Source organism: Lissotriton helveticus, chromosome 8 (genome assembly GCF_964261635.1).
Source record: "Lissotriton helveticus chromosome 8, aLisHel1.1, whole genome shotgun sequence".
Classification (NCBI taxonomy): domain Eukaryota; kingdom Metazoa; phylum Chordata; class Amphibia; order Caudata; family Salamandridae; genus Lissotriton; species Lissotriton helveticus.
Genome location: NC_136069.1, coordinates 1595570466 through 1595596096, shown reverse-complemented (window position 1 = coordinate 1595596096; position 25631 = coordinate 1595570466). Strand labels below are relative to the sequence as shown.

The window sequence follows — 25631 nt, the reverse complement described above, 5'->3', positions numbered from 1 at the left end:
CCCTTCCCACTGCCCATGTAGTGCCGCGAAACGACCCTGATCATCCGTCTTGCGGTGTAGTATAAATGGGGTCGTCTTTTTCATGAGTATCCCCACCCCTCGTGAGCCAGATGTGAACTCTGCATGCGTTGCCATAACATAACCACGTCTATCAAGTGCTTTACACGCAGGCCCCGTGAGGTGTGTCTCTTGAAACAATATGAGGTCAGGGCCTTGTCGTTTAATTGCTTGGAGTACCAGCCCCCTCTTTATTTTATCCCCCAACCCTCTGACGTTCCAAGTGAGTAGCCTCAAGGGGGGTACCTCAATTGTCGTATGCGCCCCTTCAGGGGTGTAGCGTGCAACTGATGGGACATTAGATTGCCTGGGTAGTGTCCTATGCGCCATAGTATCGGTCTCAGTGTACTTGTATCGCTCTATGTTGAGGTGTAGGAATAGCACGGTAGCCGGTGCAGTCATGTATCGCGTGGTGCAAGTGATGACTAACAAAGATTCTAACTTTTGAGAATCATGGAAGATAGACTTTTCTCCAAAGGAAATACAAGTGCCATCTGTATATAAAGCAATTATCATTGGCAGCTGTTGGATTAACTTAGGGTTGAAGTAAAGTTTATGCTGAAGTCCATTGAGAGCAGCTTCGGTCTTTTGAAAAGATTTCAAGGCTTTCATTAGCGAAGAGTCTCAGTATGGTGCTTTCTCAGATGAGTGGTCACCAATGCCAAACACTATGAAAAAGATTACTGGGTCAGATTTTAAGCCAAATGAAGGACTTTCTACTGGCAATGTTTATTTTGAAAAGAAATGTAACATTTTCATATAGAAGTGCAAAATATGCTTCTTGAAGGTCTATAGAACACATCCAATCCTATTGTAAGAGCGGAGTGCATCAGTGGCATTTTGTCTATCTTTTTAACCATTTGCTTGCTAATTTCAATTAATTTTACGGTTTAAACTTTAAGTACCTTCTTTTGAAACAGAGTGCAATTGCAATAAGTTCAGTTTTCCATTTGGGAGCTGTTCCACTGTTTGCTTCACTAAATGATTGTGTACATCCTGAGGGAGCTTGTTCTGTTGTGTTTGGTAAAGCTTTTTGGGGGAATGGCTGTAGGAGAGGTATGATCCTCAAAGCAGTGCGATTCTGTACAATACATTACACCCAACTATCTCTTGTGATTTTTCAAACACTACATTGTTCGGAATGCTTCCCACTACAAGAGTTGTGAACGTAAGAGGGAATTAAAGGGATCAAGGATTTGAAGGCAGCTTTACTGTTGAAGCAGATGGTTGTTGACCCTCACTCCCTTTTACAGGCTGCCTGTGCTGGTAGTAATGCACCTGTTTAATTGTGGCAACAGAGGGGTTTGAACCCTCTGTTGTGAATAATGGTACTCAAGGGAATTTATTTTGCTGTAATTTTTCCCTTTCTATAGAAGGTTTTCCACTCACTCTACATTTGTGGCACCTTCTTTTAAGCATGTGAACCTAAATGTGTGAAATTGGAAGGTTCAAAATTCTAGCAGTGCTTCAGATTTTAGTCCACAAATATAAAGGTTAGAAATGTAATGCAAGACCATTATAATTGCTAGCTGTATAAATCAGCAACAGCACTGATTACTTGATTTGCAACCACCATGACTTCATGCAAGACTTCCTAAAAGCCTTCCCTTTCTAGCGAGTGAGCTACTCGATCAATTGCTGAATTCCATATGAATCCATCATGTTTGCCAAGCAGGGCAGTAACACTGGCTGTCTGCATCAGCCACTGAGGTTCCACAAACTTTGTCCACAGACAGTCTGGATTCTATTCTTTCACTGCTCACTTAAGAAGCTACATTTTTCATTTTGTTTAAGCACTCAAAGAAAGTACACATTTTCAAGCTATCTCGCCTCGTGTGCTACTCCTCCCCGTTCCCTTGCCTCTGCCGAATGGTGCTGGTGTTGCAAACTCTGTCTCTTCATCCCGTCCCCAACTCATGCACTGCTTTCCCATTTCCTGTCCATTCTGTTGCTCCACCCCACTCCATTGCTTCCCCCCCTACCTCTGCCCACTCATCCGCTGACCCCCCAGTCCACAGCCTAGGTACGCATGGATAATACAAAATGACAACGCATCAGCGCTTATAAGAAGCACTGCCTCTGAGGGACATTTGACCATCTGTTCTTTTTAGAAGCTTAGCAGCTGTTGCTTCAGCCCAGTGAGCACTCCATTTTCCAGCCAGACTTTGAACATGGAGGGATACATTTGCTACACTGCATCTAGTTGACTGGCACTAGGTTTAGCGTCACACTTAGCTCAACAAGCCGCAAGAAAGCGGAGATGATCAACATTGTCCATTAAGATTACATTGGCTATAGTCTTCAAAGTGAATTCTAGTATCAACCATGCACAATACGACAAATGTTTTGATTGGTCTCTCAGTCCCAGAATCCACTACAGTTTAAACAATTTAAAAGGCCCATCCTTACTTAGCCGTTAAATCATTTGTATTGAGTCTATCAACTGCTAGAGATAGTGCCAAGCTGTAGAACAGTTTCAAATCTACCGTCTCTAAATATTGACGGACTATTTTTAGTAGAGTAGTGAAGAAATAGTGAAGCAATGCCCAACGGGATGGATCAGGTTGTCAAAAGAGGATAATAGAGGGGGTAGTATGTGGACTTCAGTGATGAATTTGAGAAGCAATACAAATTGAGCTGAAGGAAAAAAAGCATTTGCCACTTAAACTGCTTATTATACTGGATTAGATTTTCATCTGCATTAGTGGAGGTTGGACAAGAAGGGCAAAAATGTTAACCATATGGCTGACATCTGAACTTCAGAATTTTCCAGTCATCTTACTGAAGATGAGGAATATGTGAATTCGATTCAACACAGAACTACCGTTCATAAAACATCCCCACACTTTAGCCCTACACATCAAATCTGCTGCTTTCATTGAGTCCTCGAATAAATGATTCACCGCTCACTCTACAGCCCAAGGGATGCGCCCATGTTCAGTTCAGCCCTTCACCTGCTTCACAGCTTCTGGGCTGTGCCAATGCACCCCCACTCAGTGATAAGCATCCTGGCAGCACACCACCTCAATTTAGAACAGACCTAGGAAAAACATCTGCTCATCCAAAATAGTCTTCATAAATACCCCCCTCTTTCTTTTTGATCTTTGAAGCACAATAACATCCAGACCCAAATCAAAATGGCTTCTACAGGCAGGTAATCCGCTTGGTAAGGAAAAGCCTTAAGGAGCATCGGATGATGGTGTCCACAGGGTCACATGCAGGAGGGTCATTTCACTTTTTATTTGGAGTAAAGCGCTGAGCATTATACATGTTCTTTTGGGCCACATTCATTCGATAAAATGGAAATATTCTAAAACTTACCAGAACAATCATTCAGTTTAGTAAACTTTATACATGAATAAAATAAATAGCATCAAAAACAGACAAATGTAGACTGTCAAAATCAAGGCCATGCAAGCATACTAATCTAGTATCACCATCACACATTTGCCTCCATAAATGCTAGGATGAATGTTTTATTAGAACACTCACTCCAACTGTAGGTGGGAAGTTAGTTTAGCTGAAATCAAATAATTATTTGGACAGCTTGCAAAAATATCATGGGTCCAAGTAACCTGATCCAAACATGTAACACTTAAACACAGACATTAGAAATTATTGCAAGAAGGGACTTAATTTGAAATTATGTCCCCAAAATGGCTTCTTATGAAACAGAAGTTAATTTTAATTTGTGTAAAACAACCTATCCAATTTTTGTGGCTTTATTGTACGAGTTACTTACCTTCGGTAACGATGTATCTGGTAAAGACGTTGTCTAGCCACAGATTACTTAACTTAAAATATCCCCAGGCGTCAGACTGAATCAGAATTTCTTTTTGTAGCAGCACCTCCGCACGCCGGGGGACGGCGCCACACGACCCCGCCATGACGTCAGCGAGATCATACAAGTCCCTCCCGCCCCGCTGACGTCAGTTTTCTTCTGAAAAACTTTTCTGTGGCACAACGTGGAGCCACCAACAAAATTGTGAAAGTATGGGAACAGTGTGCGAAGAATGAAAAATCTGTAAATAAAGAAGGTGTATGGTGCAAACCACCATCATAAGAGACAGTATCAGACACTGTCTACATATAAGTGGAGTAAAAGCAGAGCAAGCTCTGCGAAAGAACCCCGCAAAGCGAAGCGTGGACCCACCCCAAAGGCTGAGTAACAAGGACAATAGCTCCACAGACAAAGGTAGACTTATTACCACGTAGAACTGTGCCGGCCAACAAGGACGGATCACAAGAAGAACAACCTACTGAGAGAAGGTATGAAAAGAATGGCACTTCCCTATAGTAATGCAAGGCCGAAACCCAACCCAGCAGATCCCCAAAGAAGACTACTATAGAGGCGACAAGAGCCCTAAGTTAATGGAGAAGGCGGGAAGGCAATAGAAGAAGAAGAAGAAGAATCTCCTGATGAAGGTGAATCAAAAAAACAGTTTTACAGGAAAGAAGCCACCCAGAGGGAGGCAGCCGCATATGACAAGTTTTAAAGGGGCCGCAATAACGTGAGCACCCTGGAAGTAAAGCAATGGCAAAGTGAAGAAGCCCACCTGGCAAGGTCCTCGCAGAACGGGGAGGATGGGTGGCCATTAAGGAATCTGCGGCTAGACAACGTCTCTACTAGATACATCGTTACCGAAGGTAAGTAACTCGTACATCTGATAGAATAGACACCAAAGCTATATCCTAAGGGGGAGGTGGGTCTGCAACAGATGAACAGAAAGTGCCCAAATCACTGAGCTGGCAACAGAGTGACAGACTATGGGGAAGGCTGTGGCGGAGCAGCAAGACAGCAACCCAAGTAGCTCGGAAGAGCAAAAGACAACGGGAGACAAGGTACCACAAAACTGCCAGAATGGCGAGATACCATAGGCGTGGGAGTGTGAGATTTAGTAACAGCACTAGCCATATCCCATATCAGAAGAGAGAGAGATAGAGAGCCCACAACGAAGGGAGGAAGAAGGACTACTTCCAAAGCTCAATGGCGCACTAAATTGACACCAATCAAAGCTAGAGGACAGCATGGAGAGATGTAACCAGAGACTACCAGGCTAGCCCACGCAAGGGAGGTCAGAGAGGCAGCATCCACGAAGCGAAGGGCAAGAGGCAGGAACCGAGCAACGTCTCAGAAGTACAGGCGGGAACAAAAGACACCAAGTGCACACCTAGTCACGAAAAAGGGGCGACAGGGGTTAACAGTATCACACTGAAGCGGACAGCAACTAAAATATGCACATAGCCGACAGCCACTGAGACATGGCATAGCTAAATTGAGCAGGGGTCTGCCTAACAAGGCAGCTTGAAGGCCAAGGTGAGAACTCACCCACGAGAGACAGACACAGCACCTAGGACGACCTACATCAGAGGCTCTGTCCCGCAGGCGTACAGTAGGGAGACACCCAATGAAAAAGACACATCCGAAGGGAGTGGCAACAGAGGCACCAAAGGTGCCAATAGGAGCTGTGAAGAGGAACACACAACGGTTGAGAAGAACCTCAGATCTCCAGACCACTTCCTCCGACTGGGAGGGGAAATACACTCTCTACAGAAGAGTGTGACTGTTTAGTACATAAACTCCAAGAAGGAGTATCCTGAAGCGGGGTCCATCCCTGGGAGTGGAACGCAAGGAACCCTTATTGCCGAAGATGCAGGAAAAGGCACAGAACTGCACTATAAACGTACTAAGAAAAGACACCACTGTGCAGAACGAGGGCAAGCTAGAGTACAAACACTGAATTGCTCCTTGAAATAAAGATATAGGACCAGACCTTGTATTAAAGTGTATAAAAAGGGATACCCCACGGGCAATCCGTAGTGTGGTATGTATATAATACAATACATCAAAGGAGGCGAGCCATGACCACACAGCCACAGGTGTCCTAGGAGGAACCCACCTAGTGCACCTGTGGCAGGAGGTAGCTGCATGTTGAAGCGTGTTGAAATACATTGAAACCCTCCAAAAGAGTAAAATGAGGCACATAGGCAAGGCTCAAGCAAGGCGAGACCCATGGCGTATAGGAGATAGCGCCAAAGGGCACAACACTGAACACCATGCAACGGTAAGATAATGGCAACAGTGGACGTAGAGCCCAGAGCGACCTCCATGCCTGCGTTGTAAACCAGTCAGAGGACAGAAGAAAAACCTGTGGAACACCGCCACAGTAGGCTTACTGCCAGCCCAAAAATGCATAGTACAACTGGTGGATGCAAAATTAAAGGTAACTACCCCAGAGCATGACAAACTGAGTACAGATCTATGGGGAGGGCGAAAGCCCGCAAGGAGGCGCTGAACAGCCAAATCAGCATGGCCATCAAACAGAAGGACTCCATCAAAGGGGAGGTCAACAAGGCGTTCCTGGATATTCTCTGTGAAGATGCCATCCCGCAACCAAGCATGAAGCCGTAGGGCAACCGAACCAGCCATAGCTCTGCTTAAGGACTCTGCGGTATAGCTCAGCTTAAGGTATCTGTAGTATCCAGGGCCGAGCAGATTGTTAACTCTGCCAGATCACGGCTGTCACGTAGAAGATGGAAGAGGTCAACACGAGCGCCCTCAGAGGTGGAAGATAGATGAGACTCAGCAGAGTCCCAAAGGGCAGAAGCAGCCCGAGCCAAGACGCACACTGCATGGAGTGAGCGAAGAGCTGCGCTAGTGGAGGCGAAAATACTACGAACCCACAACTCCAGCCATCTGGACTCACGGAGAGGGAGGACACAGCAGCTGTGGCAAGGAAGGGAAAGCAGCTTGCAGAACAAACCCCTGAACGTCTGGGTGAACAAATAATCAAACTGGATCACATGGAGCAGGACGGTGGAGGTGCAAGATAGAACAAGCCACCGGATCACCGGAAGCTGGCCGAGTCCAGGGGCTCAAAAGGGCATCATAATGAGAAGCTTCGAAGGGCAGAAGTGGCTCTATATTTCTCGACCCATGGTGGAGGACATCCAGCAGAGGGTCAACAGGCAGGGGGACCGAAGGGGGTTGCATAGTCAGAACACGGGCGGCCAAGGAGACAACTCGTATGAACGCCGCACAAGCTTCTGTAGCCCTCCGAGGAGGGGACAGCAACTCATCTGTGGTTGAGGGAAGTAAACTGAGCCTCCCATTCCAAGGGGGTTGTCTAATGAACTGAGGAGAAGACCAATGTCCAAAAGAAGGAAGCCCCCCCCCCCATTGGCGAATGAGGGTCCTGATGGGGCTCTTGAGGAGGTGGCGAGTTCGCCGGTGCCACAAATTCCAAGGGGGAGGGGGGGAATCTGGCGTCACCAGACGTTGAGGCGATGCCGAACTCCCCCCGGAAGTCACCGGAGAGGAGTCATCCGATGTCGAGGCGGCGCCAGGGCGATCTTGGTCAGCCCTGACCCTGCCTCCGGCTCAGACTCAACCACAACCACGACAGGCTCCGGTTCCGAAGAAGGGGGGCGGTGCCGGAGCCGGGGAGGCAAGCCTACAGCGCCGGACCAGTGCCAACTCAGTCTCAACCACAACAGGCTCTGACTCCGTAGTAAGGAATGGAGTCTGAGCAGGGGAGGCAAGTCTACGGCACCGAACCCACCTCCGACCAGGCAGCCGCCTGTCCGGAAGGCCGCTCGAAACAAGGCTGCGAGCACCAGCAACCACCTGCAACGCCATAGGGAGCCCCACTGGACTATGCTGTGCGGTAGGGGTGCTATGGGTCGAACAGGGGCACCCAGCCGGGCTACGGCCTGACGCCATATCTCCATCATCCCTAGAGGCAAGAGGCTCAGTCGGCGCCAGGGGGGCAAACCTGTCGGCGAGTCCGCCGGAGACCCTGCAGCAGAGGCTCCGAAGACGCCCCTGGGAGAGGAGGGAACCCAAGGGAGCCAGTTGGGTCAGAGTTGCCCCAGCGTCAGGATAAGGCAAATAGGGGAGGGACGACTCCCGGAGGAGCACGTCCAGAGAATTCCGGGAACTAGTGCCCCCGACAACGGAAGGAAGGGAGGTCGAGGAGCTTGGCGACATGCGCCGTGATTAACCAGGAAGGGGCGAGCGACGCACCCTGGAACCAGACAGCGACCGACGCCGCAAATGGAACCCACTGCCACCGGGGCCTGCCGCCGAAGAGGAACTAAAGGCCATGACGACTCAGACCGGGACAGGCAAGCCGAAAGCAGCTTCACCCTGCTCTCCCGCCAGGACATCGGCTTGAGACGCTAGCAGGCGGCGCAATCCGTCAAGTCGTGGTGTTTGCCCAGACACCACATGCAGATATGGTGTGGGTCCGACGCGGTCAGTTGCCGTGAACAGGAGGTACACGTTTTAAAGTCCGAAGGCATCGCACACTGTTCCAGATGTGAATCGTCAAAGGGGGTCTGAAAACAGGTCAGAGGAACTCCTTACTCCGTGTCTGCGTTGCACGTGGAAAAGAAGGAAACAGACGTGAGCGCGCCGGGAGGGAATTGTATGTAACAGAACAGTTCCAGCAGAAAGTTAGGCTAATCTATAATAATAATCAAATGCACAACAAGCATTTGCAATGCAATAGGTCTCGCATTTATAAGAGTTTGAGCTATTGACATTGCAAATAATGCCTTTTATTTTTGTTTTTAAAAACCTAAATAAAAGGCATTGTCATTTACAATGGCAATAGCTTAAACTCATGTAAATGCGAGACCTATTGCATTGCAAATGCTTGTTTTACCTTACGTTTTGGCAACCCTGCCTGATGGACTGAGATGATCAATCGTGTGATCTTTTGTAGGGTGGCTATTCCGGCAGTCTTGACTAATGTGGTCACAAAAACCAACTCTAATAATATCAGCAGCTCCCGGCAATTTTCACTAAACAAGAAACTCCTGCCTGCATTCCTACGCCCGCCGGGATAACCATCAGCATGCAGCCAGCAGCATTTCAGCACAGAGACATTTCAAACACCACTGAATCTCTGCTCCCTTATACAACCAGCACCATTCACATTACACACACCAGTGACTGCTGTACATACGGATATTACATCACAGAACAGGATAGCTCATTTACCCACGCGACTGCACGAGTGGTAAAGCGATGAGCTGTAGAGGGACTGTGACTGAGACGGGTAGAACAGTCCTAGCTGGCAGTCTAGAAGGGGGGTACACCCAGGACAGTTTTTACACCCATGTGTGAAGCACAAGCTCTGCATCCCCAGGGGCAGCTGCTGCCTCCCAGACCTGCTAATTCCATCAGGGAGAAGAGTCCCACCCAGTTACCAAATGCTCCCTCTGCTGTAATTGTGCTCACACGTGGTGCAAGAGCTAAAACTCACGTGAAAGGATTGTCCGCCCCCACCCCTCTCGTGCAACAGAAAATACCCCGGGACCAACCAAAAATAGTATCCTTGAAGGAGGAGCTTCGCGGGCATCCAAGATGGTCGTGTGAGCAGAGGGCTCCCGAGACCCGCGCCACCCTTCGCACATATCCTTCCTACATCCTGATTTTGAAGATGGGCGTTTGACGAACTCTTGCCGATCCCAACATTCTTTGAAGAATTGAGATAGGATGCTGGGATCCACTTTTACGCCGTCTCGAACTTTGCGGCGCGCCCCGGGACCAGACCGGGGTTTTGGTTACTTTGCCAGCCGGGGAGTAGTTGAATATCAACGGCCGGAGGGGTCTCTCCTCCAGAGGTCCCCTGCCTAACTTTCAGTTTCGCTTTCCTACTCCCGGCGAGGATCAGCTGAAACGCTGCCTGGATCTACCCTTGGCCCTGCCTGGTGCTCCCACACCGTGGTGTGTTCTCCTGGCGCTTCGTCTTTTGCTCTGCACTATCGACATTGACGTTGATTTTGGCCGGTTTCACTGTTTTTGACCACATCCCGGCCTGCCATTTTCACCAGGTCGCGCGGGCCCCCACGGGGTCCTTTCTCCAATATGGCCACCAGACCCGAGACGTAAGATCAAGACGCCTCACCAAGGGGGACAGACCCAGACGAACATCATGGATCACTACTCCCAATTGAAGGGATCCCCCAGTAGTGCTGGCCGCACGCCTGATGACCCTAAGGCTGCCTGGGGCACGACACCAGGAGTGTCGCTGCAAGATGTAATGGGCGCTATCACCAGTATGGAGGCCTCCATGGGGCAGCAATATGAGGCTCTTGCCTCCAAGATCGACACGGTGGCCGTGGATGTTACGCTGATAAGAGCGGACCTGGCAAAGACTAACGAGAGGGTCAAGGCGTTAGACCTGAAGACTTCCAGCCTGACCACTGATGTAACGGACGTTCAGACCGAGATTGGGAATCTGCGTTCTTCCCGGGATGTGCTGGCTCGTCGTCTGGAGGACTATGAAAACAGGTCCCGTCGCAACAACGTGCGCCTTATTGGGGTCCCTGAAAATCCCGAGGCCTCTGCAACCGACCTCCTGGTGGAAGATCTGGTCTCCAACTATCTTGCTCCGGACGGACCTTCTAAATTCTTTGCGGTCGAGCGTGCACATCGAATCCCTGGCGGAAAGGTCCAGCCGGGTGTCTCTGGTACTGCTGATCGTTTTCCCCCAGGGACTTGGCTAGATCCCATATGTGGTTGAGCGATTTACTTGATGCCTTTGGGCTCATAGATAGCTGGCGGTTGATGCACCCTACACAGCTTCAATACACCTTCCATTCAGGGGCACATGGTAGTCTCTCAAGGTTAGACTATTTCTTAATGCCATCGGCCCAATCCTCCTCCATCAGTGAGGTTCGCCATTTTCCCAGGGGTATTTCTGATCACTCCCCCTTGTGGCTTCGGCTTGCGGTGGGTGCGGGCAGTGTAGGCAGAGTGGCTCCTATTAACCCCTGGTACTTTCGTGACCCAAAAACCCGTTCTGAACTTGTTAAAGCCATGGATCATTACTTCAATGACAATGTGGGGTCTGTTTCTTCGTCTGTATCTTTGTGGGAAGCTTTTAAGGCTGTCATTCGTGGGCATTCTCTTTCACCGATTGCTGCTGCCAAAAAGGCTAAAAATGAGGAACTGGTGCGCCTAGAAACTGAGATAACTGCACTAGAGAGTGACCTTGATACAGGAGTAACACGTTTAAAAATGCATTCTCGGAGGAGGAGCTTAACGCGCACCCAAGATGGTCGCGTGAGCTCAGAGCTCCCGGACCTTCGCCACCTCCATCGACTATCCTGCAACTAATCCTGATTTGGACGACGGGCTTTTGTGGTCGAGAACCTGCTGATCAATTATCCGTTTGCGAATTTCGATTTGGTCTCCGGGAACCAAAGATATGGCTTTTTGAATGTTGGCGGCCTGCTCCATGGCACTGCCCCGGGCTTGCCTACTCTGCCAGCCGGGTAGTAATTGAATAACAACGGCCTGCGCTACCCTCCCTTGCCCGGTCTTTTACTTTCGGTTTCGATTCTGACGACCCTACGTCATTGACCTTGCCTTGGTCGCCCTGGTTGCTTGCTTCACTCAACTATTCGCAACATCGCTCGGAGATCCGGACTTTCTTGCTCTTTGCCTAGTGATTGGTCCTCACTTTATTCTCTGAGTTTCTGCGGGCACATCGAGTGTAGCCATTTTCACTAGGTCTCAGAATACCCTCCGGGGCACACGACCTAAGATGGCCACCAAGCCTGAAGCAGAGAGGCGCAAGACCAGACCGGCAGCGCGAGGCGATTCTGTCCAATCCAACGTCATGGACCGATATACCCTCACTAAGAGCTCTCCGAGCAGAATGGCTAAACCCCCGGCCGGCCTTGTGGACGAATCCCTGCTGGGTGATGACCCGTCGTTGAAAGACGTCATGTGCGCCATTGCTGGGATGCAGGCCGTGATGGGACAACAGTATGAGGCCCTAACCCACAAGCTGGACACTGTTGCCATAGACGTCAATCTGATCAGGGCGGATCTTGCAAAAACCAACGAAAAGGTCAAGTCTCTCTACCTGAAGACTACTAGTCTTATCACCGACGTCTCTGACCTCCAGACGGAGGTCGGTAATCTGAGATCCGCCCGTGACTATCTCTCCCGTCGCTTGGACGATTTTGAGGGCCGAGCACGACGGAACAACGTCCGACTGGTCGGTGTCCCGGAGAAGACAGACTCGTCAGCTGTGGACCTACTGGTGGAGGACCTTGTCCTAAATCATTTAGCGCCCAAGGGCCTGAGCAAATTTTTTGCAGTAGAACGGGCCCACCGTGTCCCGGGTGGCCCGCCCAAGCTGGGTGCCTCTCCGCGCCCCATCATTGCGCGGATTTTCAACTTTCGGACAGAGATGTGATACTGCAGGCTTCCCGCACATCAGGCCCCACGGAATATGAGAACGCTGCGGTCAGCTTTTACCCGGACTTCACCCAACAAGTCCAGAAACAGCGGCTGGGATTTCAAGGAGTGAAGAAGAGACTGAGAGACAGGGACATGAAATATGCCATGCTTTTCCCGGCTCGATTGCGTATCGTCCATAACGATAGAACATTTTTCTTTGACCATCCTGCAGAACATTTTTCTTTGACCATCCTGCAGCGGCTAATGACTGGTTGGACTCGCTGCCTACGGGACGAGGGCGATTTGAACAATCGGAACCTTCCGGTGGAGCGGAGGGCGGCCCGACGGAGCAGGAAGAGGGAGTGACATCGGCCCCCGGACCAACGTTTTGACTTTCGGCAGTGGTTCGCTGCTATATTGATGATTGCTATTCCGTTGTCTTACTGGGGTGTGGGTGAGGGGTGGGTGAGACTTCCTCCTCTGGGGTTCTTTTCGTAGATTAGTTGTATGTTAGGGCGACAGGCACGCTGCGAGTTGGGGTGGCTTTTGAGTCTAACGCAGGGGTGCGGGGTGGGGGGTATGATGTTCTGGGGGGTTGGGAAGTTCAGGGATGTGTTTCTTTGTTTTTTTCAAGGCATAATACTGATGATCTTCTGTGTTGTGGTGTCACGGCTGGTGTGGGGGGGGACTTGGGGTGGACTCTGGGATGGGGGGTAGGGGACTACGGATACTGTGTTGGAATGTAAATGGTCTGGGAGACAGAATTAAACGGGGAGTGGTCTTGCAGTTACTGAGACGCTTGTCCCCTGATGTGGTTTTGCTTCAGGAGACGCACTTGCTGGGTAATACGTGCCACGCCATGAATAGGCGTGGCTATCGTCTCATTGTACACTCAGGTTTCACTTCTGGCTCCAGAGGGGTGGGCATTCTAATCGGGACCTCCCTCCCCCTCGCTGTTGACGACATTATACTTGACGATAGAGGGCGGTACGCCGCCATTGTGGGGCGTTGGGAGGGTAGGGTGGTTACATTATTTTCTGTCTACATACCCCCAGGTCTTCAATCTACGACCTATGCAGATCTGGGAAGAGTGATTCTGGGAGTCCCCGAGGGTTTGCTTGTGGTCGGGGGAGACTTTAATTCAGTAGTGTCTGGGATGTGTGATCGTTACCCTCCCCGAGTTCTCGCTAAGTTCCAATCCTGGCTTGGGGACTTCATGGAGGCGCTGGTGCTGACCGATTGTTGGCGCTTACATCATCCTGGACAACAACAGTATACCTTTCACTCTGGGGCCCACGGCAGCCTTTCGAGATTGGATTATGTTTTGATGCCCTCCTCCCAGACTTCCCGTATAGGGGAGGTGAAACATCTTGCCAGGGGTATTTCGGATCACTCCCCACTGTGGTTGGTTGTGAACGCGCATGGGGGATCGGAGGGTCGAGTGGCCCCGATCAACCCATGGTACCTCCGTGATCCTAAGATTAGAGCGGAACTACTTAAGACAATTGATCAATACTTTGCCGAAAATGTGGGGTCAGTCTCCTCTTCTGTCTCCTTGTGGGAGGCGTACAAAACTGTAATTCGGGGGCAGGCCCTCTCGTCGATTGGCAATGTTAAGAGATGTAGACGAGAGGAGGTTGTCCGTCTTGAGACTGAAATTACCGTTCTTGAGGGAGAGTTTGATGCTGGGGTCTCCCCTGAGAGGCTTCATCTGTTGGACCTAAAACAACAGGAGTCCAGAGCTCTGGTGACTGATGCAGCGAAGGAGATGAGTCGTGAACAGCAGGGACGTCTGTATGATGTGGGTGATAAGGCTGGGAAGTTGCTTGCTTGGTTGGATAGGAGAGAATGCGCGAGTCGAGTGGTTCCTGTTATAGTTGACGCGAGTGGTGACAGTATCACGGACCCTGCTGGGATTGTTGAGAGGTTCGCCGATTATTTTCGGGTAGTGTACTCCCCTGTGTCCGATAGACCGGAGCAGGACTCTCACATGCTTTTACGCGATATTTCGCTACCATGCTTGTCTGATTCTGAGAGGGACCTGCTGGAAGCTCCGCCCACGGCGGATGAAGTTGCGACCGCTATCCGTTCGATCCGCTCCGGGAAGGCCTCGGGCCCTAATGGACTCCCTATAGAACTTTACAAGCTCCGTCCGGATGTGCTGGCACCATATCTGCGATCTATGTTTTTGGAATCACTGGCAGAAGGGTTTCTTCCTCCGGACCAGAGATTGGCTTCCATAGTGGTTATTCATAAAGAGGGTAAGCCACGTGACCGCTGCGAATCTTACAGGCCTATTTCCCTCATAAATGCTGAACCCAAGATCCTGGCCAAAGTTCTTGCTAATCGTTTGGTGGCTGTTATAGGCGATCTGGTTCATCCGGACCAGTCCGGATTTATACCACATCGCAATACGGCACTTAATCTTCGGCACTTGCATGGAGTCCTCGCGCGAGCGGGGACATTGAGAGAGTCGGCCATCTTGGCGTCTTTGGACGCCACCATGGCGTTTGACACGATTGAATGGCCCTATCTTTGGGCGGTCCTTTCCAAATTCGGGTTTGGGCCCACCTTTATCCGTTGGGTTCGATTGCTTTATGCTGATCCCTTAGCCCAGGTAGTGGTGAATCGACGTGTCTCGGCCTCCTTTGCTCTTGGTAGAGGTACGCGCCAGGGCTGTCCGCTGTCCCCACTCTTGTTTGCCCTTGCTTTAGAGCCACTGGCGGCTTGGCTGCGATGGGAACCATCCATGACGGGCATTCGATGGTCTCCGGAATTTGAAGACCGTGTATCTCTGTATGCAGATGATATCCTTTTGTACCTCACATCGCCTCGAAAATCGTTAATCGTCCTTTTCGACGTTTTGACTTCTTTCCGTAAAAATTCCGGCCTAGTTATAAATTGGTCTAAGTCTTGCGTTTATGTTCTCTCCGGTGATACTCCTCTCCTGCCCCGTGATTGTCCTATTCCGGTGGTACTAGATGGTTTCAAATATCTGGGAATCTTTGTCACCTTGGACCCCACACTTAGGTATGAGCGCAATCTGCTGCCCCCTCTCAGACGCCTTCGGGCGGATGTCGGGACTTGGAGCAGACTCCCCCTTTCTCCCTTGGGACGAGCTGCGTTGTTTAAGATGATGTCGCTCCCCCGATTCCTTTATGTGCTTCAAAACACGCTTGATGTAGTGCCAGCGGATTATTTTCGTGAGATTGAGAGTCTACAGAGGCAATTGTTATGGGGGGGCCGTCCTCGCATCGCCCTCTCGAAGCTTACACTCCCTTGGTACGATGGCGGCATCGCTCTCCCGGACATTCGTCGCTATTACTGGGCCTCTCAATTGGGGGCCATCAACCATGGCACCTACACTCCCCCACTAAACCCGGCTTTTGCGATGGACAGATGGTTGCTACCCGGTGGGGACTACAATAGGGCTCTATATGCGAGATCAGCTGGCGAATCTCTTACGGGCCCCACCAAAACAGCAGTGCAGGTGTGGCGTAGAGCTACGGCGGCCACGGGATGGGCTGACAGGCCGACCCGGGCTACCCCACTGTATGCTTCGGATAAACTGGGCTCCCTTTGGCAATCGAAGGCATTTGATCGGTGGGACATGATCGGGATCAGTAGGGTAGATGACGTATGGATCAAGGGCAGGGTCAAGACGTTTGAGGAATTGAAAGTTGAGTATGGGTTGAATGATAAGGAATTTTTCAGATATGCGCATGTCCGGCATGCGGTCTTGTCTGTTTTTCCACTAGGCTCGGACGTGCCAGAGGCGTCCCCGCTCGAGGATCGGATTCTGGATGGCCACGTTCCTGATGGCACGATTTCGCTAATTTATAAAAAGTTGATCAATACCAGGACTGATCTACTAGATAGTCTTCGAGGGTTGTGGACCAGAGATGGTCCAGAACTCGATGATGAGGACTGGCAGTCCGCTATTTCTTCCCCGAAGGAAGTAGCTATCCCGGCACGTCTTCGGTTCGTTCAACTGAAAATTTTGCATAGGGTGTATGTGACTGGCCCACGTCTGGTTCGAATGGGATTTTCGATGGATGGCTTGTGCAGGCGCGGATGCGGTATGGTGGCTACGTTCCTTCATATTATCTGGGAATGCCCTGCTGTGCTACGTTATTGGAACCGCATGCATGAAGTAATGAGTGAGGTCACGGGAGTGCGATTGATGCCTGAAGCGCGAAGATGCTTGTTGAACGTCTGGGAGCCGAATGACTACAATCAAGCGCAGCTCCGTTGGGCGACCTTGGGCAACATGGTAGCCAAGCGTGATATTGCCCAATTGTGGGGCGCTCAGAGGCCTCCGACACTTCTGGGGTGGACACAAAACATGGATTGGTGCATGTTTCGAGAAAAAACTATGTTTCCCGTGGCAGACCAGGCAAGTGGGGGAAAGTGTGGACCCAATGGAACGCATACCGTGGAGATATATGTACTCCCCCAATGTCGGAATTTGATGATGATTTGTCTTCCTCCCAACCTGACGTTTCCTCCGCAGGAATATAGTTGTATTGTATATATTTTGTACTCCTTCCCCCCCCCCCCTCTCCCCCCCCCAATTATTGATTGCACTACCGCTTGATTCTCTATGTACCCCCCCCCCGCAGACAACGTGATGACCCGTTTTAATGTACTGCCTTGTTTTGTATTGTTCTTTTGTTTTCTTGTTTTAAAAATCAATAAAAAGTAAAAAAAAAAAAATGCATTCTCTCAGTCTGAAACAGGCCGATTATAGGTCTGTCGTCACTGACGCGGCTAAGGTGATGAACAGGGAGCAAAAGGGCAGGATGTATGATGTGGGTGACAAGGCCGGTAAATTGATTGCGTGGCTGGACAAGAAAGAAAGAGTGAATCGCGTTGTCCCCGTGATTGAGAGGCTGAATGGTGAGTGTGTCACTGACCCTGTTGGGATTGTAGAGTGCTTTGTTGACCACTTTCAGACGGTGTATGCTTCTGTCTGCGATAGGGACGAGGAAGACTCCCGGTTGTTGCTTCGTGACATTGCGTTGCCCTGCCTTTCCGAAGATGACAGACCTCATGGATGCACCCCTTACGGCAGACGAAGTAGCGGGGGCTATACGTTCCCTCCGCTCAGGCAAAGCAATGGGCCCCAATGGATTACCCATTGAACTTTATAAACTGCGACCCGACAAAATGGCGCCCCACTTGAAGGATATGTTCCTTGAGGCCCTGGACTCTGGTTCCCTTCCCGCTGATCTTCGACTTGCCACAATTGTGGTAATTCACAAGGAGGGTAAGCCACGGGATAGTTGTGCCTCGTATAGACCTATATCTTTGCTTAATGCCGAACCCAAAATTCTAGCTAAATGGTTAGCTAATCGCTTGATTAAGGTGATCGGGGACTTGATCCATCCGGATCAGTCAGGGTTCGTTCCTCATCGGAACACCGCCCTTAATCTTCGGAGACTCCATGGAGTTCTCGCGAGGGCTGGGACCCTCACTGAGTCGCCCATTTTAGCTTCCCTTGATGCTACCATGGCTTTCGACACTATCGAATGGCCCTATCTTTGGGCGGCCCTCTCAAAATTTGGATTCGGCCCCGTGTTCATCGCTTGGGTGAAACTTCTTTATGAGATGCCCCTTGCCCAGGTGGTGGTTAACGGGAAGGCGTCCGGTGTTTTCGCACTCGGACGCGGTACTCGGCAGGGCTGCCCGCTGTCTCCATTGCTCTTCGCCCTCGCATTGGAACCGTTGGCGGAGTGGCTCCGTTGGGAGCCTTCTATAAAGGGCATTCGGTGGGCTCCCGATTTCGAGGATCGTGTCTCGCTATACGCAGATGACATTCTCCTATATCTGACTTCCCCTCAGAAATCCTTAAACGTGCTCTTCGATGTTCTTACCTCCTTTGGAAGAACTCGGGTTATTAATTGGACTAAATCCTGTGTCTACGTTTTGGCTGGTGGTCTCCCCCCCGTTGCCCCGTAGATTTCAGATTCAAGTAACGGAGACCGGTTTTAAGTACCTGGGGATATAGGTCTCCTTGGACCCCACCGTTCCCTATGAGCGCAACTTGCTGCCCCCTCTTCAACGGCTGAAGCTAGATGTTACACGCTGGCATCTTTTGCCACGGTCACCGCTCGGACGTGCGGCTCTCTTTAAAATGATGTCGCTGCCTAGATTTTTGTATGCGCTCCAGAACTCGTTTGACTCCGTTCCCTCTCGTTACTTTCGGGAGGTGGAGTGTCTACAACGGCAACGGATTTTGGATGGCCGTGCACGCGTTGCTCTGTCTAAACTCACGCTTCCGTGGTATGACGGAGGCATCGCCCTTCCCGACATCAGGCGCTATTACTGGGCCTCCCAATTAAGTGCGGTCAATCACGCAACGTATGTTCCCGGTCCCGCCCCTGCCTTCGCAATGGATAAACACCTTCTGCCGGGGGGGAACTTCAATAGGGCGCTGTATTCCAGGGGGCTCTGTAAAACACTGACTGGACCCACTAAAGTCGCGGTACGTGTGTGGCACGATGCGAATACGGCCTTGGGATGGAAGGATAGACTCACTCGCGCGACCCCCCCCCCCCTCCCCTTGTATGACTGAATGTCTGGGTAATTTATGGCGAACAAAAGGATTTGACAAATGGGATATGATTGGAATCACTAAGGTGGAGGATCTTTGGTCTAAAGGCGATGTCAAGACCTTCGAGGCGCTTAAGACGGAGTATGAACTTGGGGACAGAGAATTCTTCAGGTACGCTCAGGTCCGACATGCCCTCCTGTCGGTCTTTGCTGTGGGTACAGATATCCCTGAATCCTCACCCCTTGAGGATCGTATTCTGGATGGCCATGTGCCCGACAGCACTATTTCATTAATTTACAAGAAGCTGATCTATAACAGGGCTGACCTGCTTGTGCGCCTGAGGGCCTTGTGGATTGCCGACGTTCTAGAATTAGATGAGGACTGGCAGTCCGCTCTGTCCTCGCCAAAAGAAGTTGCCATACCCGCACGCCTTAGATTTGTTCAACTTAAGATCCTCCACCGTGTGTATGTCACTGGCCCGAGTCTGGTGCGCATGGGTTACTCTTCTGATGATTTGTGTAAGCGTGGTTGCGGTATGACTGGTACCTTTCTCCACATTTTATGGGAATGCCCGGAGGTGGTCGAGTTTTGGTCCCGTGTGCATGTCGTCATGGAGAGGGTCACCGGGGTGGCGTTACTGCCCGAGGCCAGGCGCTGCCTCCTGAATGTCTGGGAGCCCAATGACTACAATACGGCACAGATTACCTGGGCGACCCTTGGCAATATGATCGCCAAAAGAGACATTGCACAGCTCTGGGGTTCCCGTAGGCCTCCGACCGTAACATTGTGGGCAGAGAATGTGGACTGGTGCATGTTTCGCGAGAAGACTGTCGCGTGGAAGGCCCAAAAAGTGGGGCAGAATCTGGTCACAATGGAACACATACCGTGGCAATATATGCACCCCCCCCCCCACAAGATTTGTTTCGTGATGATACCTTGTCCCCCTGATTGACATTCCGACTATTAATTTAATTGTATTGCTACTGGTTTCCTCGCTGCCCCCCCCCTCACGAAGTACCGTGACTGTGTTATGTATGCAGCAATGCTGAAGCACCAAGTACATGGACCCATGAGCGTATTCCTGATTCTCTTGCCTTGTGTAACCGGTTACTGTTAATTTTCAATAAAAATTTTAAAAAAATAGTATCCTTTTGGGAGGGGCTTCATCTCACATGGCAATAGAAGGCACCCCTATAACCAGCTGCACATCCCTTTTCAAGGGGTGTGCGATATAATTTAATCTAGATATGATTCCCCTTGGAAAAGCGTTTAGAAACTCTCCCTTATGCCCCACCACAAACGTGATGATAAATGATGGATTCGTCTGAATGAACAAAAGACGTGACCTGTGATAAAACCACTTGCACGAGTAAAGTTTACTTCACAACCAACCTGTGGCATGAAACCCCCACAAACGACCTGCAGAAGCTTATCTTTGACCCACCCCCAGTTGCCTGCAATGACCCTTTTGTGAGAGAACCACCTCAACGTGAAACAGCACGTGGCAGTTTTCTGACATGCAGCCTTAAAACATAGCACACCCCTCCATGGAGGGATTCCAACACATAACAGACACAGGCTGAGCGGCACTCTGTGCGGACTGGCACTGTTCTCTGGTCCGCAGGCCCCTTTGTGGTATTTCTTCTGTTCCAAGTGGCAGTAAGCGCTTTATAAATATTACGATAACCCAGAATGGAAAGAATTTCTCTGACATCTGCTTCTAGACAGGACCAAATTGAAAATCCTTTCTGCCATTCCCAAAACTAAGTGAAACAGTGTGTGTTTTTATTTTTTATTTTTATTTAGTGCTTTGTGTCTCCCTTCTGTTGTTCCCAGGCACTTCTGCTGCTTCTGCTTTTCAAATAAACCCAGTTACCCTTAAAATACAGCCCCTGTCACACCCGGCTAGCCGCTTTGCACGTTATCCTAGAACAGATTTTTATGTGATAAACTTGACGGGGTGGGGGGTGTTGGGGTATGTGTGTGTGTTTATACAAATTTAGCCGCGGTGCGGGTGATTTATGGCGTGGCGTGGTTCGGACGGCACACGCCCACCATGACGCATGCAAGGGGTTAAAAAGAACTAAAAGCCTGTATTTGTGTCCAGGCTGTCTGTGGCGTAGGACATCTTCCGCAGGCACGTGTGATCCTTGCCATGCTTGCACTGTTACTTTGGGTACCTCATACCTGCCCGGGTCGTTGTTACCGTTACCGGGGCGGGGGGCGTGAGATGCCTCTGCGCTGCTGTCTAGGTGACTCTGCTGCAGTGGGGCGAGGGTGGGGGGAGGGCTTGCACCTTTGTTCTCATTGTGCAGGGGCTGTGAATGGTCTCAGGGGTGGAGAGGGCTGGGCATGTCTTCATTCAGGCTTAGATAAACAGCTGCTGCCCACCGAATACCTCATCCCAACCAGCCCTATGTGGGGAGGGGGGCTGTGCAGGCTTGGGGTGAGTTCACGGATGTGAGCAGGAGAGAACCTCTTGTCTGAGCCCCGACTTAAAGCCATAGTAGCTGGGTGATGGAGTGAGTGTGGGTCTGGGTCTGTGGGGATGTGCACTGCGCACACAGGGCTGACTGTGCACTATGGATATCTTTGCACTTTTTGTAGCACTTTGGAAAGTGGCTCTCCCATTTTTGAAAAAATGAGAACTCTAATAAGACACACACATGCTGGCACACACACACACACACACACACACGCGCTGGGACACACACACACACACACACGACAAGGCCGCGAAAACCCTGCGAGGAGCGTGCGCCATCAAAAGAGACTCCGTACGCATGCACATCTCCTGACCGGGAGTGCACATCTTCTATCCTGAAACGCAGACAAACGCTGAAAGCGTGCACATGTCCTGTCCCCCTTTCGAACTAAAGTAGACAGCAATAAATCTCACCCAGGCGAGCAGCGCAACCGCTGCGTCGCTAGGCGAGACCTAAAAACGGGTTAAGTTGATGTCAGAAAGAAAGAGGGCCTTGCAGACTTTATGTTCACATTCATTCTTTTTATCAGATTTGTAAAATTTGAATTGATATATACACACATACAAAGAAAAAACAATAGTGCTTTTGTGACCCCAAGTGAAATGGAACCACAAAACAAACAATGAAAAACATGTAACGTGTACAGCTTAGTTTCCACATTTTCTTTTCAAAAGGCAACCTAAGATTAAATTAGTAATGATTCCAGCTTCTGTGTACAATAGTCGGCTGTTAAACTGATTCGCTTTAAAATCCAGTCGACGGCGTTACGACCCTTTTGCAGTGCAGGGTCTCTTATTGCCCAGGGGATATGGGGACAATCGGATGGTGATTGTTCAGCCTCGTGAGACAGTAAAATAAGTGACACAGGGTAAGTGAGAGAGGAAAAGGGAATACTCACACGGGGACCCAGTCGGGTGCCCCGTATGAGAGACGAACTGGTGGGCTGACAAACGCCTGGGGATATTCTAAGTTAAGAAATCTGCGGCTACATGTCTATCAGATTTGTTTATTTAGGCACTCTCGCTCAACCAGGCCTTTTCACAAGGAACCTGAACATCAAAGGAGAGAGAACAATAGACTGAAAAGGAACAGTTAAACATTAGGGAAAACACAAAATAACATGCTTAGCAAACTAGACAACCTTGAAGAACATTCATTCCAATAGTCCGGAAAATGACGCCACCATTCACCAACCATTGCCTTGAACATGGCTGAAAGCGCTTTCCATAAAAAGGTCAAGAATTTATTGTCTTACCGTCCTTCTTTAAAAAATTTGTCAGGGTGTCATTCAAACATAGATGATCAATGTTCTCCATAATAAAGCGCAGAATGGAGACCAGCTCTGCCTAAATGAGAAGACAAAGTAGGAAGAGTGTTTAACTGAAACTCAATGTATACACTTGCACTAAGTGAAAGAGTAAAATGATGAATACAAACTAATTCCAAGGACATTGTAGTATTGAGCAACTAGATGTTAATACAAGAACCACAGATATATACTGACCCTTTGTTGTACCTATACAAAAGCACAACTAGGTGTCTGCAACACCTTCTCAATTCATACTGCATCCAAACATTGTGCAGGGCTCTATTAGGGAAAGGACAGTGATTTGACAATTGGTGAGCCCTGCTAATAATCAGGAAGAAATGCCTATTTATCCAAATTATTTAAACCGCAAAATCTAAAAGGTTAGTAGCATAAGAGAGCAGGCAGTTCTCTCTGCAGACAAGTGAAAGGGGTTCGGAAAACGTACTACTTGTCCCTTTCTTCACCCAGAGAAGCAGAGCCTCCAAGAAATGTTGGAGACAGTCTACTCAACGCTAACTAGGCACGTTTTAGATGAGAGATCGAGGCCACTCCACAGAACAGGTGGGGGCGGAAGACAGTGAGAGCTATCTGCGGATAGAGTAGCCACAAAAAATAGTAACCAGAGTTAATTTGTTCTTTTGATGGATACATTTAATCACAATTCTATCATTTTAGTATAGATACCACAGGAGTACTTTTCAAATGAGGATAGCCTGTGAAGTGGACTTGAACCAAAAGGTTTTGAAGAAGCAAGGGGATAAAGTGACCTTTCTACCAGACTTGCATATCAAGACATTAGTGCTTTGGGAATGTATGCACCGATACCCACACCGCAGCTGGGCAATGACATGGGCTAGCGCAGTGGTATCAGACAGGTGTTGCATTTCCTAGGATCTAATTCGCTGCTACATGATTCTCAATTGGGCTTCGCCCGGGTTATAGCACGGAGTCCACTTTGTTAGAGGCATCAATTTGTTAAGTATAAGCTAGACAAGGGTTTGCCTGTGCTGCTCAAGCTGTTGGACTTGACCTTGGCTTTCGACGCAGTTTCTCATGCCACCTTACTTCCCTGAACTGAAACAATTGATGTCAGAGGTCACGTCTTGAACTGGTTGAAATCGTTTTTTAGATCGCTCCCAAGCGATTGTCTATATCTGGGCCTTCCGGCCTTTCTCCTGTAAAGGCTTCAATTCATTCAGAATTCGGCGGCCTGCCTCATTTTTAAAAATTCCCTCCCATCTTTCCATTTTCTCTCATCTATATCATCTCCACTAGCTTCCCGTGATTAAGAGAATTCAATTTAAGGCTCTTACTTTAGTTTTCATAACAGCCTTGAATATCAAGGGCCCTATATATCGGAGTAAGAGACAGCAACTTAACTTGCAATCCAGAGCCTTGAGATCCAAGAGTTTGAAATTTCTACACACTCCTTGTATTTTTAAAGCCAGACGAAGTGGTCACTCCTTGACCCACTTGGTTTCTAAACTATGACAAGCATTGGCATAGCCAATAGGTCTCGCCTTTGGGACCGTATAAGTGTTTAGCCATGCAACACTTTATGTTGTTGCACCAAGGAGATTGTGCTGGATAACTAAACACTTATAAGGTCTCAACGGCGAGACCTATTGTCTATGCCAATGCTTGTTGGATGACTTGCTGTTGTGAACTTTGGTTGACTCAATGCAGAGAAACCACATAACTCTGGAACTTTTGGGGCGCTAGAGGGCACACAAGCGGAATGGCCGCCATCTGGCGAGGCTCCCGCTGCCTGGATGAATGATCCTTTATTTATCCTTCTAAAAATAATTACCACATGGAAGAAACGGGGCGTCCCTGTGTAAGCTTGCTGCCCAGCCTCGCTGAAATGTTGACTGTTTTGGCGCTGCTGAGGCGTGTACTGCCGCACGAGAGTCTCCACCGGACCCTGCACTGGAGAAGTGTGAGGCGTGGCGAGCGGTGACCCAGGGTAGGAAAGACCGCGGCACGCCACGTTGCAAGTAGGCCCACAGTACTGCGGCGGTCGGCGCTGGCCGGTAGTTCTGCGGCCTTGCGGAGCCCGGGGTCGGCTGGGGTGTGCCTCGTGTGGGGGCTCCTGCATTCAACTACAGAGTGCTGCAGCGGCTGTCCGGAGCGGCGGATGTCACCCGGAGCGTCCTGGAGGCCTGTGAGACAGACGCCAAGGCTCGCGGGTAGGAAGATTATGGTGCCCCTGGGCCGGTGAGGCTTTACGCTGGCTTGTACGCGAAGTGAGTTGGCTCTCCCCCCTGGCTGCAGCGTGGACGAACCCCTGAAAGAGCTGGGACCTTCCATCGCCGCTGGAGGCGTGACACCTGAATGGCTCTTGTGATTGCCCTGTGGGGGCCGCACCGGACGGCTTCTTGGCTCGCCCACATGTATCGTGCTGCACTGACTGGGGCCTAAAAGTGTGTGATCCATGAACTAGCTACATAGCGCCTGCCTATTGTGACATACTACTGGGAGCCCTAGTTCCAGGGGCTGGTTGATGTGACACAGGTGAAGTTGTGACTGCTGCTGATTTGCTAACCTAGGGCCCCTGGAAACTTAGAGATAAGTGGTTGCCCTGCAGTGTGCTCCTTCCTATGATTGGCCTCTCGACGGATACATGCTGAATAACCTGGGCCCCTGGAATAAATACATGGTGGTCGGGGCCGCCACGTGCCGCCTTCATTCCTGACTCGCAGGACACCGCCCCGACCTAGTATTGGGGTGATACCCTAGGCGGCCGCAAGCTTGGCATCAGGTGAGAGACTGTTATTGTTCTTCATTGGCACCATGGTGAAGCCTGACAATCGTCAGTCGAAATTGTCCTTTGATGCGCCCTAAAGAGGACCTAAAACTGTCTCATCGGCGGCTGGTTCCCCTGCCGCAGACGTGGCGAGTGTCGGAGCTCCGTCTCCGGAATTGGATATGCACCAATTGTTGCAGGAAATGCGGTAGGGCTTCGCCACTGTGGTTGACAAGGTGGACCGTATGTCCTCCAGGATGGATGCGATTGTG

General features: G+C 49.9%; 1 protein-coding gene across 11 annotated transcripts in view; it reads right to left on the bottom strand.

Moving 5' to 3' along the window:
* Positions 1 to 25631, bottom strand: part of NUMA1 (nuclear mitotic apparatus protein 1) — an 832005-nt gene that overhangs the window by 589233 nt on the left and 217141 nt on the right. For all 11 annotated transcript variants that reach the window (XM_078658631.1, XM_078658637.1, XM_078658630.1 and 8 more), the window contains exon 7: positions 22560 to 22650. In XM_078658631.1, the coding sequence (XP_078514757.1) occupies positions 22560 to 22650 (91 nt within the window). The remainder of the gene's footprint in view (positions 1 to 22559; positions 22651 to 25631) is intronic.